This window comes from Stegostoma tigrinum, chromosome 10 (assembly GCF_030684315.1).
Source record: "Stegostoma tigrinum isolate sSteTig4 chromosome 10, sSteTig4.hap1, whole genome shotgun sequence".
NCBI lineage: Eukaryota > Metazoa > Chordata > Chondrichthyes > Orectolobiformes > Stegostomatidae > Stegostoma > Stegostoma tigrinum.
The window spans coordinates 28,363,052-28,380,243 of NC_081363.1; the positions used below are offsets into that span (position 1 = coordinate 28,363,052).

The 17,192-nt window shown below is 40.5% G+C and overlaps 1 protein-coding gene across 1 annotated transcript; it reads left to right on the forward strand.

Annotated features, from left to right (window-relative positions):
- The first annotated feature begins 329 nt into the window (after window positions 1–329).
- gphb5 (glycoprotein hormone subunit beta 5) lies at window positions 330–15,557 on the forward strand. Its single transcript, XM_048538380.1, has 3 exons — window positions 330–363; window positions 9,519–9,723; window positions 15,369–15,557. The coding sequence occupies exons 1-3, from the start codon at window positions 350–352 to the stop codon at window positions 15,555–15,557; spliced, it is 408 nt and encodes a 135-aa protein (XP_048394337.1). The 5' UTR covers window positions 330–349.
- Window positions 15,558–17,192: the final 1,635 nt, after the last annotated feature.

Consider the following 17,192-nt stretch of genomic DNA (forward strand, 5'->3'; position numbering starts at 1 on the left):
CCTTCCCAATTTTGTCTTTGGATGTAACATCGTAGGTCAGGTATCCGTTGATATGAGAAGCTTGATGCCTGAGACCAGCGAGAGGGAGGAACTGTTAGACGCCAATGGTGATTGACACTTGCTTTCTCCATATATTTCAAAAACCAAAGAGCACTTAGGAACCGGCAACTAGACACATCATATCAGAGTGCTGATAATGTTCATTAACGCGTAGATGAAAGATCCTTCTGTCGTTAGTGTTTGTTTGAGTGAATGTTAAAAGGTGAAGCTTTTGTATATCATAAACTCAAAAATAATTTGAAGAGTCCCAACTCTTTGAAGAAAAGGAAAAACAGCTATAGATCAAAAGATGTGGAGTCACAGGTGAGTGACATACTCTCCCTGGTTTGGGATATTTTGACATTTTAAAAGTAAAATCAACATAATTTAACGTCGTTTTTTAAAAACTTCTACAGTGGCCAAGTGATACCTAATAGCGCAGCCTCTCATTTGGTACTGGTATGATCAGATTACTATTTTTTCAGAAAGATAAGTAAATGGCATAGAGTTATGCTAACTGATTATGTTGTGCTTGAAGTGAAGACAGTTTGTATACGTGTACGCCGAACTCTGCTGAGCAGTCACCAATCTTAATGCTGTGGAAGACCTACTTGTTTTCCCTGATATAAGCTTAACATTTAAAGAGGATTCATTGGACCCACTGATTTGCTTTTAAGGTTTAAGCTTCAAAGGCCATGAGCTACAGTAATGGTGTTAGCTGGTGTGAAACCAAAGCCATGCAATACTACTTCCTTCAGGAAACATGTCAAATATCATGTATTCAGCACAATTACAGTGCTCATCCTGAGTGCATTGTAACCATTGCTAAGTTGTCTCATAAAAATGCTGTTATCTATTAGTTTTGAAGTTGACCTTTCAAAGTCAAAAAGATGATCGTCACCAATGTTTATTTTGATGTAAAATATCCTAAATCACTTAAGACTTTTAAATGGAGTAAAAGAAAGATGTTTTCTTTGAAAGCTGTAACATTAAAACAACGTTTACAAATTGGTTGTGCACAGTCACATTTCTCACAGTTTTGCTTGTAAAATAATACTTTCACATGCCCTGTGGTCTGTGCCATACAGCATGGAAACAGACCTTTTGGTCCAACTCATCCATGCCGACCAGGTTTCTCAAACTAAACTAGTCCCATTTGCCTACATTTGGCCCATATCCCCCTAAACCTTTCTTATTCTCGCACCTGTCCAAAAGTCTTTTAAATGTTGTAACTATAGCTGCAACTGTCACTTCCCATGGCCGTTCATTCCACATATAGAACTACCCTCTGTGTGAAGAGGTTGCCCCTCAGGTCCCTTCTAAATTTTTCTCCTTTCACATTAAAATTATGCCCTATAATTTTGAGTTCCCCTACCCTAGGGAAAGGACCTTATCTATTCCCCTCATGACTTTATAAACCTCTATAAAATATCACACCTCAACCTCCTACACTCCAGGGAATAAAGATCCAGCTTATCCAGCCTCTCCTTACAATTCAAACCCTCCAGCCCCAGTAACCTTATTGTAAATCTGGTCTGCTCCCTTTCCAATTTAATAATATCTTTCCCACAGTAACCAGAGCTGTATGTAATACTCTAAAAGTGGCCTCAGCATCTTGACCTCCCAACTCATACATAGTCGCAACATGATGTCACAACTCCTATACACATTTCTCTGACCAATGAAGGCAAGCATGCCAAACACCACCTTCACCACCCTGTCTACCTGTGATGCCACTTTCAAGGGACTATATACCTGAACAGCAGCTCCCCCCCCCCACTCTGTTCAATAACACTCCCTGGGGTGCAACGTTAACTGGGTAAGTTCTGCCCTTGTTGTCAGATTCACTGGCCAGTGTAAAGCTGACCAGTACAGAGCAGAGTATCTGATTTTTGTGTCTCCTGTTCAGCCGGGGCACCAGACCACGACTGGGCATCCCCAGGGAAAAGGATTTCCCAATCAATCAGTTTGAGGTTCTAATCCAAGTAACGGTCAAATGACTCAATGAAGTGTACAAGTGCAAGGATAAGAATGAGCAAAACAAACTGCCTTATTTTTTGGGGCTAACCACAGTAAAACTTGCTAAGGTACTAAAAGAATGTCTGTATTTGGATAGCCTTGTGCATGACCTCAGGCTATCTCATAGTGACGACAGAGAACTTTGGAATTGTGGTCACTGTTGTAATGTAGGAAACATGATAGCACACAGTGCATAGCAAAATCTTATCAGTGTAATACTGACATGATACCCTGAACCAATTTCATTGCTAAAGGTCAAGTACTGGCCAAACAATGGGGAGACCTCTTCTTTTCTTCCTCGAAATTGCTTTGGGACCTGTTATATCTGTCTGAGAGTGCTTGTTTTTTTTCCCCTCATTCAAAAGATGGCAGCTATTAAATTCACAAGCTCTGTTCCGGCAGACAGCATCATTGGCATCTTTGCTCCAGCATTGATAGGTCTAGAAGCAGATGGATCTCTTGTGTGTACCTCACATACTGATATAACGCTATACCTGATGCCACACAGCCCAACTGGTTGATATGATGCCAGGTTATCAAAATTGGGCATGTCCAGTTTTGGCAGAGCCTAAATTGGCCATAAATGCAAAACATAAAGCTTGAAGCAATAAGGTGGAAAAGAATACAGAACAACTTCTTAAAGAGCCAGACCCCCTTGGCTGCAGGTAAGTAAACCTTATGGAACTTCCTTCATTAGGATGTGGCTGAAAGGAAGTGTTCTTGGGGGTGTTTTGATGAATTGATCAGAGAGATCATTGTCCTATCTTTACAAGGATAGCAGTGAAGTATGTGGCTGTGTCCATAGAGACTACTAGAGATATGGAGAAGCAGTAACCATGCATCTGGGTCAGCAACAAGATAAATGGAGCAGAGATTGTTGACAGGATAAAGTCTGTTTACTGACTTGTTACCAACTCAAACCTGGCTCCATGCTCTTTGACACTAAATAGGAGGCTATTGAGTTAGCCAATGGATCCAACTTCTCTGTGTGAAAGCCCAGTCAATGCCTTACACTATGCTGTTCCTTTCAGATCTTCACCCGAGTCCTCTGTATTAATATAGGAACATAAAACTTGGAAGCAAAATTCAGTCATTTGGCCCTTTGATATGCTCCACCATTTGATAAAAATCATACCTGATCTGGTTGTAGTCTCAGCTTGACTTTCCTGGCTTCATAAATTGATTCCCTTGTCAGTCAACACTCTGTCAACCCTGATTACATTTAAAGGCCTAATCCCTATTAGCTTCTGGGGGAAACGTATAAGCAGCTCTTAGAGACAAAACCCCCCCCATCTTTGCCTTAAACTCAGTTTTAAACTATATTCTCAAGTTTTAGTTTACTCTATATAAAGAAATATACTCTAGATATTCAACTCATCCAATCCACACTTGACCTTATATGTCTCAATATGATTGACTCATTCTTCTAAACTCCAACCTGTTCTTTCTTTATTAGATAAACCTTTGATACCAGGTATGAGTCAAGTGACAGTCTTCTCTGAACTGTTATTAAAGCAATTATATTCCCCCAGCCGAGTAAGGAGGCAAAACTGTACACAGTATTCCACGTGGCCTCATCAAATCCCTACAAAGTTGCAGTCAATCTTCATTACTTTTACATTCTGTTCCCCTTGCAATAAACAACAACATTCAATTTGCCTTCCTAATAATTTACTACAGTTACATACTAACCTCGCCCTCTACTGAATTGACAAATTAACTATTGCTCCATTCCAGCTTGCTTGTAATCCACTGTGTCCAGTGACTCACCACATGCAGAATTTAAAAAATTCTTTCATAGCATCCCTCCCATGGTTAGCATTTGTCACATGTTCTTAATTGACTTGGAACTAAGGTGTTTGCTCAGCCAAGGGATTCCAGATTCAAGCTCCACTTTAGGATTTGACAGTCAAGAAAGACGATTCATAATAAACGCAAAACACATGGAGTAACAACTTATACATCATTCTAATGCACTGATGGCAGGTTGTAACACAAGGAGAGTTTCTTGGCCAGCCACACGACAAGAGTTAACCATCGTTCCAGGATGTTACTGGGACTGGAGGATTTGAGTTATAAGGAGAGGCTGGATAGGCTTGGACTTTCTCTTTTCCACTGGAGCATAGGAGGTTGAGGGGTGACCTTATTGAGGTTTATGAAATCACGAGGGGCATAGATAAAGATGAATCGTAAAGGTCTTTTCCCCGAAGATGGGAGAGCTCAAAACTAGGGGGCATATTTTTAAGGTGAGAGGAGAAAGATTTAAAAAGGGACTCAAAGGGCAACATTTTCACACAAAGGTTAGTTCATATGTGGAAGAACTGCCAGAGGAAATGGTAGATGCAGGTACAATCACAATATTCAAAAGACAGGTACACGAATAGGAAAGATTTAGAGGGATATAGCACAAATGCAAGCAAATGGGACTAATTTAGTTTGGGAAACTGGTTTAGCTTGGATGAATTGGACCAAAGGGTATGTTTATGAGCTGTATGACTCTATGGCAGACTGGAATCATCTACATTGCTGTGGTGATGTGCCACATGTAGGCCAGACTGGGTAAGGATGGCAGAATTCCTTCCCTAAAGGACATTAGTGATCTGGATAGACTTCCATGACAATTATTGCTAGCTTAATTGTCACCATTATGGAGACTAGCTTATCTTCTGGATTTTATTAACTGAACTCAGTTTCCACCAAGTAGGTTGTTGTCTAGTGGGCAAGAGTTATCATGTGAAGATTGGCCACTTGTTTGAGGTTATCAAACCTCTTGAGCAATGCTGCCTGGCCCTGAAATCCAGATTCTGGACTTAACCGATCCTACTTCCTTCTGAGGGTAATCCTCAAAGGTCTAATAGCACACTGTAGGTCCATGATGTTTTTCCTCCTGCCCACCAAAACAACTAATTCCTCCACTGTCACATCTATCTGGGATCTCCGGGTATGACCTGACGATTATAGAGTCAGAGATATACAGCATGGAAACAGACCCTTCAGACCAACTCATCTATGCTGACCAGATATATGATATAAATCTAGTCCCATTTGTCAGCATTTGGCCCATATCCTTTACAACTCTTCCTATTCACAAATCCATTCAAGTGCCTTTTAAATATTGTCATTGTACCAGCCTCCACCCCTTCCTTTGGCAGCTCATTCCCCACACACATCAACCTCTACATGAAATAGTTACCCCTTAGATCCCTTCGGACTCTTTTCCCTCTCACCTTAAACCTATGCCCTCTAGTTTTGGACCACCCACACCCCCCCAACCCAGGAAAAAGAACTTGTCTATTTACGCTATCCATTGCTTGATGATTTTGTGAAACCTTTATAAGGTCACCCCTCAGCTCCGATGTTCCAAAGGGGGAAAAAAAAGGATCCAGCCTATTCAGCTTCACCTCATTGTTCAAACTTTGAATCCCTGGCAATATCTTCATAAATCTTTTCTGAGCCCTTTCACGGTTAACAACATGCTTCCGACAGGAAGGACACCTAAATTGCATGTAATACTCCAAAAGTGGTTGAATCAATGTCATGTACAATCTCCATGTTGAGATCCCAACTCCTATACTCAATGCGCTGACCAATAGAGGCATGCATACCCAACACCTCCTGCGTTATCCTGTCTACCTGCGACTCCACTTGCAAGGAATTATGAACCTGCAGTCCAAGATCTCTTTGCTCAGCAACACTCCCCAGGACCTTACCGTTAAGCATATGCATCCTGCCCTCATTTGCCTCTCCAAAATGCAACATCTCACATTTATCTAAGTTAAACTCCATCTGCCACTCCTCAGCCCAAGTAAACAAGATCCCATTACTCCACAGTAACCTTTTTTGCTGTTCACTACATCTCCAATTTTAATGTCATCTGCAAACGTACTCGCCATACCTCCTATGTTCACATTCAAATCATTTATATAAAATGACAAAAAACAATGGACCCAGCACTGATCATTGTGGCATACCGCTGGTCACAGGCCTCCAATCTGAAAAACAGCCGTCTATCACCACCCTCTGTCTTCTACCTTCAAACCAGTTCTGTATCCAAATAGCTAGTTCTCCCTCTATTCCATGTGATCTAAACTTCTAATGAGTCTACCATGAGGAACCTTATGAACCTTACTGAAATCTACATAGATCACATCCACTGTTCTGCCCTCAATCTTGTTTGTCACTTCTTCAAAAAAAAAATCAGTCAAGTTAGGGAAACATGATTTCCCATATACAAAGCGATGTTGGCTTTACCACCCTTCGTGCATTTTAAGATAGCTAGTACCACCTCCTCTGTAATATGGAGATTTCTCAAGATGTTGCTTTTTATTTCCCCACATTCTATATCTTCCATATCCTTGTCCACAGTAAATACTGATACAAAATACTTTTTTAGTATCTCCACCATCTATCGCAGTTGCACATGTATTTGGCATTACTGATCTTTAAGGGGCCCCGTTCTCTCCCTCATTACCCATTTGTTCTCAATGTATTTGTAGAATCCCTTTGGATTCTCCTTTACTCTATTTGCCAAAGCTATCTCATGTCCCCTTTTTGCCCTCCTGCTTTTCCTCTTAAGTATACTCCTGCTGCCTTTATACTCTTCTAGGGATTCACTCGAACTCTGCTGTCTATACCTGACATAAGCTCCCTTCTTTTTCTTGACCAAAACCTAAATTTCTCTAGTCATCCAACATTCCCTACCCCTCTTTGCTTTGCCCTTCACCCTAACAGAAACATTGTGTCTCTGGACTCTTGCCATCTCATTTTCAAAGGCTTCCCATTTTCTAATCATCCCTTTACCTGCGAACAGCCATCCCCAACCAACTTTTTAATACAGTCAAAAATTGGCCTTCCTCCAATTTAGAAGTTTAACTTTTAGATCCCGTCTATCTTTTTTCATCACTATTTTAAAACTAATAGAATTTTGGTCACTTGCTGCAAAGCTCTCCCCCACTCAGTTGCCCTGCCTTACTTCCCGAGCGTAGGTCAAGTTTTACACCTTCTCCAGTACATACATTCACATACTGAATTAGAAATTTTTCTAGTACACACTTAACAAATTCATCTCCAGCCAAGCCCTTAACACTATGACAGTCCCAGTCAATGTTTGGAAAATTAAGATCCCCGACCAGAGCCACCCTATTATTGTTATTACAGACAACTGAGCTCTCCTTACAAATTTGTTTCTCAACGTCCCGTTGACTACTGGGCATCTACAGTACAATCCCAATAAGGGTGATCTTCCCTTTATTTCTCAGTTCCACCCAAATAGCTTCTCTGGACATATTCCCAGGAATATCCTCCCTCAGCACAGCAGTAATGTCATCCCGACTCAAAAACACCACCTCCCCCACCTCCTCTCTTGCCACCCTATCTATCCTTTCTACAGCATCTATACACTGGAACATTAAGCTTCCAGTCGTGTCCATCCCTGAGCCATGTCTCTGTAATTGCTATGATATCCCAGTTCCATGTTCCCAACCATGTCCTCAGCTCTTCTGCCTCACCTATTAGGCCTCTTACATTGAAATAAATGCAGTTTAATTGATCAGTCCTATCTCTGCTTTGTTCCTGCCTGCCCTGACTATTTGATTTATTCCTTTTCTCAACTGTATCAGCCTCAGACTACTCTCTTTCCTCACTATCACCCTCCATCTTAGCTGCTCCCTTACTGTGAGCTCACCCACAACATGTTTCTCCAAGGTCAGCTGTGAGTTTCATGGTTTGTTTATTTTTCTCAGATGAACTCATCTCCAGAGATACTAGAAATCAAACAGCAGAGGCAGTAACTACAGAAGGTTCACTTCCCACCACGTGGTCACTGCCTCTGTTGCCCTTCTGCCGTTGGAAAAAAAAGCAAAGTTCCAGAACAATGCTGATCAAAAACCGAAAGAACTGCTCTTGCTGTAAATCAGGAACAAAAACAGAAGTTGCAGGAAAAGCTAAGGAGGTCTGAGGAAGGGTCACTGGACCAGAAACATTAACTCTGATTTTTCCTTCACAGATGCTGCCAGACCTGTTGATAGTCCTTAAAGCAGAGATTCTCAAACTGTTTTGGTTAAAGGACTCTTTATATGGATTAACATGTCTCCACTTAAATCGTAACATTTAAAATATGAAAATACTACAATATTTTAATAATGTTTTGGAGAAAACCATACCTACTTTCAAGCAGCTTTCAATGCTCTCACACTCTCGCACGCGCGCGTTAGATAACACAACCAACCACTCTTCACAGCACTCTTAGCAGCTGCACTCAGCTCCTGTCTCGCAAGTTGCACTTTCATACTATTTTGTGGGCCACTTGAAAGGACTCTCCAGATTAAGATGTTGGTCATATCCTGATGATGCAAATGATCACCTTGTATTGCTGGGAAGAGGGATGTGTTGATGAAGCTTTTTGTCTTGCACTCATCAGGACACATGCAAGAATACAAAATTTCAACAGATGCAATTAGTTTATGCATGCTACATGAGGAAAAATTGCAAGATGAAGTGCTTCATGTGTCGGTATTAGTTAAGTACTACCAATCATCTTGTGCATTGGACTTGGTGTGACAGTTGGTTGTTTCTAGTATTACTTTAAGTCAGGAATAAAAAACTGTGCAAATTAAACATAGTTGTGCTATATTCATTTGTCTCAGGTACTTTTTTAGTGTAAGTTAATATTAGTGATTTAACTTCAATTACATAATGTGGCAGACCCATTTTCAATTCAGCACGAGTTGTGGTCATTGCCCAGTGAAGAGTCAGCCACATTAATGTGGGTCTAGAGTCACATGCAGGTCATGTCAGGTAAGGATGGCAGATTTCTTTCCCTAAAGGACATTAGTGAACTTTAGAACATTAGTGGTCTTTTTACAATGATAGACATTAGCTACATGATCGCCATTAGAGTAGCTTTCATTCCAGTTATTTATTAAATTTAAAATATAACCACCTACCACGATGAGATTCAAACATATCCCCAGAACATTAGCTTGGGGTTCTATAGGATAAGTCCAGCAATATTACCATTATGCTATTTATTGAACAATAAGAAAATTATACAATGAAGCAATTGAGCACAAACTGAAAGTGTACAGAGTACTAATTTTCCATATGAAAAACATCACTGCATCCTCAGGTCTACACATCGCATGTGAATTCCGGGAGGATTGCCCACTGCTGTAATGCGTGATTATCAGAGTAAAAATACTGTGCAGTACTGTTCAATGCTATATGTGCTGTACCTTGAACAGCAAGAATTAGGGTTCCGACTCCACAATAATCTTCCAGTAATATTGTGTATTCATCTTGTTTCTCTCAAAATTGAGAACTGTATAAAACATGAAGTTGTTTATGACCTAAAAGGATATCAATCAATTGCTGTGCATGAGTGTGCTGTGTGATACCATATTTAATTATTTTTAAGTCTCCCATTATTAGAGTTAACAAACCAAAATGTGTGCTTGTTTCAGACTGAATCATCACCACATAATCTGGGGGAGTCTTATTCTGCAGTTGCTGGTTGTCTATGTAAATGTGCTTCCAGCCTCCAAGATCAGCTTACGGACATTCATCGGCTGTGCTGTAAGAGAGTTCACATTCCTGGCCAAAAAACCTGGCTGTAAAGGATTGCGAATCAGCACAGATGCTTGCTGGGGACGATGTGAAACCTGGGAGGTGAGCGAGGGATCCTGATTGTGACATTTTTCTCATGAATTCTATTTGCTGTATTCTGCTGGAGACCCAAGTAAAACTGAATAAAGATGTGAGCTTTTTTCTGTACTATCCTTGATGTGAAATAGCATTTGCTAAAATTGAGAGATAGGAAGCTTTTTAAAATATTAAAATTATATCACTGAACATTTAACATTTAAATCTACATCAATGGTGCCAGAGATCATTCAAGCCCTATGAAAATAGATGCGAGGTAGTTTTCACAAATGCTGCAATGACATTTTAAATGAGTTTTTCTGCAATCGGTCACTAGTGATATTATTACAGCTGTCAACATATGTTCTCTAATGTGTCACAATTGTTATCATTGTTTGCAGCATAGTTTAATATTGCCCAGCTCACCAGTGATTAATAAAAACCCACTTAGTTCAACCAAGCAACACTGATGCTTTCCTAATCAGAACAAACAAAAATAATCTCCTAAAAGACCATTAACTGCTAAAAGAAACTTATAATTTAGAGACACTAGTGAATATTAGTGTGCAGAGGGAATTGGTTATTCTTGTGCAGAAAGTTAACAGGCAAACACATCATTTGCCTTCCTGACTGCTAGATATGTTAATCATTGTTATGAGGTGCACAGTACCAGAGGAAGGCAGGCGTGCTATGGTTGAACAGCATTTATGTGAGACCTTGCCAGTGTATTGTGTACAGTTGTGTACAGATTGACTACTTGAGGGCCTCAATTGGTAATGGGTTGAAAAAGTTCCAGTGGACATATCTGCCCAAAACTTAGTGAGGTGGTAAGAAAGGGGCTGTGTGTCAAGCTAGTGCCAACTTAACCTATTTATTTCAGCTTCTCACCACTCCAGGGAAGGGAAAATCATGTTTTTGTTCCCATTACTGAAGGAAGGTACATTACTGAAGGGCAAGAAAAAGAGCAAATAAGAAGGTACAGTAAGTCAGGCCAAAATATCAGTAAAAAAATTCAATTAATTAACTGAATAGCCTGTGGATACCATGATGTAGGGCTGGGTGAAAAATAAAGGCGCAAGAGAGAAAGCTATTGGAGGAATCTCTACTCAGGCATTTTAAAGCAGGCTAAATATTGTGAGATTTAAAGCAGTAACCCTTCTGGTCTGATAGAGAATTTTTCTTCAGGAAGCAAGGAGAATGAAGTGTGAGCCATAGTAAGGCTTCAAAGTATGGGGAAACTTCCATGACATCTGCAAAAGGGGAGACAAGCCTTCATCACAGCCATAAATACTGGGAAAACTATTCAGTACAGCAGCAAACCAGAGAACTTTACTACAATTCACATCAGGAAGCTGTGACGTCAGAAACAATACTGTTAAAGATTCAATTTCAGAAATAGGCCAAATGGATCACAAAATTGAACATCCTGGAGAAAACAATTCTTCTATGGAACAGCTTCTAAGCATAACTTTAAAGACCGAAGCCGAAAGAGTAAATGTAATTTTGTACACAACTGGGTGTATAGCAGAGACTATTATTGCTTGGCAAGGGGTAAATGGAATATCAGACAAATTTGAAGAGGTCCCAAAAGTCTCAGACAATTATTTTGACCTCAGAATTAATAAAATTCTTTAAAGTGCAAAATTAAATTTTAAAAAGGTGCAAAAGCCATGCAAAATCCATGTTTGGGTTTATCAACTATCTGTAAAGGCGAGTGGAGAGATGCAATTATAGCGACTTACAGTCATAAGAGACTGGATTGTTGTTGGCATTGCTGGCAAGCATTTCAGAGTTACTACTGTCCACAGACTACCCAGCTCTAGCAAAAACCAGAAGGTGAATGAAGTAGGGTCTGGAACTAAAGCAGATCAATCCTAAGATAATAAGGTGAAACCAATGCGCAAGTGAAATATGGGATCTATTTGTTTCTTAAAAGTACAAAGCCACAAAAAGTACAACAGATCAGTCCGACACTTCCGCCATCTACAATCCGACCCCACCACCCAAGACATTTTTCCATCCCCACCCTTGTCTGCCTTCCGGACAGACCACTCTCTCCGTGACTCCCTTGTTCACTCCACACTGCCCTCCAACCCCACCACACCCGGCACCTTCCCCTGCAACCGCAGGAAATGCTACACTTGCCCCCACACCTCCTCCCTCACCCCTATTCCAGGCCCCAAGATGACTTTCCATATTAAGCAGAGGTTCACCTGCACATCCGCCAATGTGGTATACTGTATCCATTGTACCCGGTATGGCTTCCTATACATTGGGGAAACCAAGCGGAGGCTTGGGGACCGCTTTGCAGAACACCTCCACTCGGTTCGCAATAAACAACTGTACCTCCCAGTCGCAAACCATTTTAACTCACCCTCCCATTCTTTAGATGACATGTCCATCATGGGCCTCCTGCAGTGCCACAATGATGCCACCTGAAGGTTGCAGGAACAGCAACTCATATTCCACTTGGGAACCCTGCAGCCCAATGGTATCAATGTGGACTTCACCAGCTTCAAAATCTCCCCTTCCCCCACTGCATCCCACAACCAGCCCAGTTTGTCCCATCCCCCCACTGCATCCCAAAACCAGCCCAGCCTGTCTCTGCCTCCCTAACCTGTTCTTCCTCTCACCCATCCCTTCCTCCCACCCCAAGCCGCACCTCCAACTCCTACCTACTAATCTTATCCCACCTCCTTGACCTGTCCGTCTTCCCTGGACTGACCTATCCCCTCCCTACCTCCCCACCTATACTCTCCTCTCTACCTATCTTCTTTTCTCTCCATCTTCGGTCCGCCTCCCCCTCTCTCCCTATTTATTCCAGAACCCTCTCCCCATCCCCCTCTGAAGAAGGGTCTAGGTCCGAAACGTCAGCTTTTGTGCTCCTGAGGTGCAGCTTGGCCTGCTGTGTTCACTCAGCTCCACACTTTGTTATCTAGCCAATAAAGCAGGTGGGACAGACACCAGACATTAAAAACTCTTGCCAACCCTGTAGAGCAAAGAAAGCTTACAAATGAGCAGTGCCCTTCCTTAAATACCAAATGCTGTTATAAGGGAATAGGTAACTTTCAGATAATGTGCTGAAGCAGGATACAACCACAAAAGTAAAATACCAGACAAGTTTCCATACAACAAGATAAATGAGGTAAAACAGTCAGTCATTAATCAAAGATTAACCCAATATTTTCTAGGGGAAAATGATTTGATTTTGATTTGCAAATATTTATGCAGGCTATGAATTCCAACATAGACACAAAATAGTTTAATTAGTGACTCTTGATTGATAAACATTGCTTAAAGCTGAGTTTCTGTTGGCTGTATGTTTCAAGAGGCATTGAATCTAGTTTTAAATATATGTTACAAGCAACTCTTCAATTTAAAAGTTGCTCAAAAACTTAGCTGTATTGCACAACCAAGAATTCTTTCTTCTGCATGGAAGGCTACATATCAACCTCAATTTCATTCAAAAAGGTGGATGAAGTTAAGCAACTGAATCTAAAAAAAAATTGCTTTGAAAATGAATTGAATAAAGGGTTTGGACAATTTAAAACCAAATACAATGTCACACTGATGGAGGATGATAAATCCTTCATACATCCAGGAAGATACCACATTGCTTCATGAAACCAGCTGAGAACCAACTTATAGAGGTGACACAAACTGGAGTTATTTTCCTGGGCCCAGAACTAACAGAGTGGTACTCGAGTGGGTTATCCACACCTAAGCCTAGTGGTACAGTTTATATTTGTGTTTGTCTAAATCAACTAAACAGATATTCATCCGATGTCCACAGTTGATGACAGCCCAGTCAAAATATCCAAGAACAGAGTTTTCACAAAACGGGAAGCAAGTAGTAGATTTTGGTTAGTGCTATTGGATGAGCAGTCAGGAATGCTTATCACATTTATAAAACATTTTGGAAGATATTGTTTCAATTGATTACCATTTGGATTTGCATCTGCACCAGGGACGTTTCCAATGAGCAAGAGCAGGCATCAATGCAAGACCTTTGTGGAGTCATATGCCACCTGGATGATACATTGATCAATGGAAAACAATTGAACATGATCAGAGAATGTGTGAAGTTTGAGAACGTTTACAGCTGAAATCCTTTTTTTATTAAAATAACAAGTACAAATTTAAGGAATCCATTCATTGCCTCACTACATTTCTTTTGCTGAAGCCTTGATCTGAAAGTGATCATTAAAGTGGATCACAAAAAATTTAGTTTTTCTACTGGACAAGAAGGAACTTACAAGAATGCCCCCAAGAATACAAAGTTTTTGACTTTGCCTCATGAGATTTACTTGTGAAACAGTCTAGATGCGGGGAAACAAACATTAGATGAACTGTCCAGAAAGTTGGTATGACAGCCTTACCAGTTGTGATGTAGACTTCATCTGAGACGTTGTCATATATCAGGTCCACAGCAGCACAATGACCAGCCGGTCGCCAGATTTGACAACAGCAACGGAGGGATGAGGACTGTCTCAACATCCATCATCTTGAACAAAGAACTGGCCACAAAGACTCAATGGTTTGGCCATGAAAACACATCCTGAACACAGGAATCATTTTACCATTTGTTGATGAGAGTGGAACAGTGGGTCTTCTCAGTTTTACTTCCAGAGGACATCTTGGTTACTTGGCAATCGAATTCTACTCCAGAGCTCAGCTGTTAGTACGGGGGTCTGGGATCTGTAGGCTCATTGAGGAACTTATTGACAATTATCAAGCATGAGCCTGACAAAGGGAACCTTAACTACACACCAAATTCCCCAGGCCCTGGGAGCCTCTGGGGACGAATTGGTTTGTTTCCAGCTGGAAGTCTTGCCTCATCATCATGATTTACTCCTCCTGATGGACTGCGATTTTGAAATTGAAGAGGATGGCTACAGAAGCAAATAACAGTCTTACATGAGACTTTTGCAACACACAGGATTCCTCACATGGCCATGTAGGAATTAGGGCCACAATTCATGAATCAATACTTCAGCAACTTTGCAGCCAATTCTGGAATCGGAGCTTGTCAGAAGTTAACCACCGTACCCTCAAAACGTGGTTCCACATTTATGCCTTCCTGATTACCAAACAGTATATTATAAAGAGCATTTCTGTTACACACGGCCAGTGACCAAACATTGCAATTAATGCTATCCAATAGGTAACATGCTAGAACGACAAGTGGGGCAATGGGCAAGAATCAGGGATTTAAACAGAACCAGTAAAATCATTCATGCAGCTGTGAGCCAATAGAGATCATACATCATCTGTCCTGAAGGGGTTGTTATGATTGAGCTTTCCACAGTAAACACCAACCATTGCACTGATGTTACAAGGGCATTGTCACAGAAAAAAAAAGGAGTTTGAGGAAGAAAGATTGGAGGCTCCTAATAGTCTCTGCCACAGTGTAGATCACATTGACGTTATCTGTTAGTAGTGTAACTCATCTGGTATTAACTGGCAGAGGAAAATGTACATCTGGTGTACCAGTAAACTTTTAACATCTTGTTGTGAAGAAGTTGAATCCAGCAGAGTAGTTTAAACAGTTATAATTACAGTAGGACCGTTTGTTTCCCTTTGGTTTGAATATATGCATGCAGACAATAAATGGTTCTATTTACTGTTCATGGAATTATTTTGTAAATATTGTTCTATGCTTTTGCTCATAGAAACCAGTCCTAGATCCTCCATACATTGAAGCACACCATCAGGTCTGCACCTATAACGAAACCAGGTACATCACAGTGAAACTACCCAAGTGTCGAGCTGGGATTGATCCATACTATACGTATCCTGTAGCAATGCGGTGCGACTGTGGTGTCTGCTCAACTGCCACGACTGAGTGTGAGACTCTGTAAAATCTTCAGTTTTACTTGGAGCTGCAAAGTAAACCTCACAAAAGTTGTTTATTTTGGAGTATTCTGATTTGTTGGTTGAAACTGGAATTAAAATTTATATAACCAGAAGAGCCTGACCTGGTGACAATTCTTCCCAAAGCTTATTTTAGTGCAAGTGAAAAGAAAATTTTAAAAAATTATTTGAACACGTTTCATAAGTTGCAAAAATATGTTTATTAAAGTATCCATTTTTAAAAGCATTTTTCCTAAGCTGTTCTAAACATAGTAGAAACAGAGAATTACACATAGGTAACTGACTTGTTTCTGTCAAAATGCAGGAAATACTCAGGAAATCATCAATGGAGAGAAAGAATTCATCAGAACTACCTGTAGTTTGGGCACCTATTTTACCTCATGCTGCAGTTTATTCACTGTACACCTCCATATTCCCCTTTTTCAATCAACTAACTCCATTTCTTATAAAAAGATACAAGATAAGATTTTAATTCTTTCAAAACCCATCTACTTAGTTAAAATTGTGCTCCATCCATGTAGCACCTGTTTCAAGAATTGTGTGAAAATTTAGCATTCAAACTCACCACTCCATAGATAAATGTTTGCTAATTTTTCCATTATTTTCTCTTGTAATGATCAATTAGCACAGCAAGACCAATTGCAATATTGAGGTCAAGTGTAGAAAGGATGTGTGAAGTGGAAAGGAGGGAGAAGAGAGACAAAGGAAGTCAGAGGCAAGGGATAGAGGTATAGGAGGATGAAGAAGGATGGCATATTGGGCATGAATGGGGAAAATGAAAGGTCCGGAGGAAAAAAGAAGCAGGGTTGCAATGCATGAACAGGAAAGAAAAAGCGTAGAAAAAATGGTAAAGATGTCAAATTCTGTCAAAGATTACTTACTACCACCAGGTCTGGTTAGGGGATGAAAACTCACCTTGCTTTAGCATGATGATGTCATTTTCATTGCTGATCAGTAATACTGTATTTATTGGGAAGGAGAATCTACATTGAAAACAGCGGTTATAAAAGATAAAGGGCTTTCTTGAGCCATTGTGCTTGCAGTATATGTACATGCACACACATGTAGCAATGCCACCCCCTGGTCAAGATGTGCAATTGCATCAATTGGTGGATGACACAGACTCCGTTGCAACATGTTTATTGTTGTAATGACATTTTCACATTCTATCACAACAGTATCTACCTCGTTATTTTTGCATGAATATTGTGGGCTGCTTTCCATGTTTAATGTACCATAGATTGATACCATATCATTACCACCTTGCCAACCAGCAAAAGCTTATCTTGCACTTTGTACATTATGTTTAAAGCATCTCTTTTCAAATTACTAGTTGATTTCCTTAGCTTTACATTAATTATTCTTCCTTTATCTCCACTCACTCCCTTCTTCTCCCATTCCCTCAGCTTTACACATCTACAACCTGTCATCCCCAGTAATGGTTAAATTAATCTTCTCCCTGATTGTATCCTTAGGCAGTACAGTGGCTCAATAGTTAGTGCTGCTACTTCACAGTGCCAGGGACTCAGGTTTAATTCCAACCCTGGGTAATTGTCCAAACTCCACACATTCTCCCTGTATCTGTGTGCGTTTCCACTGGGTGCTCTGGTTTCCTCCCACAG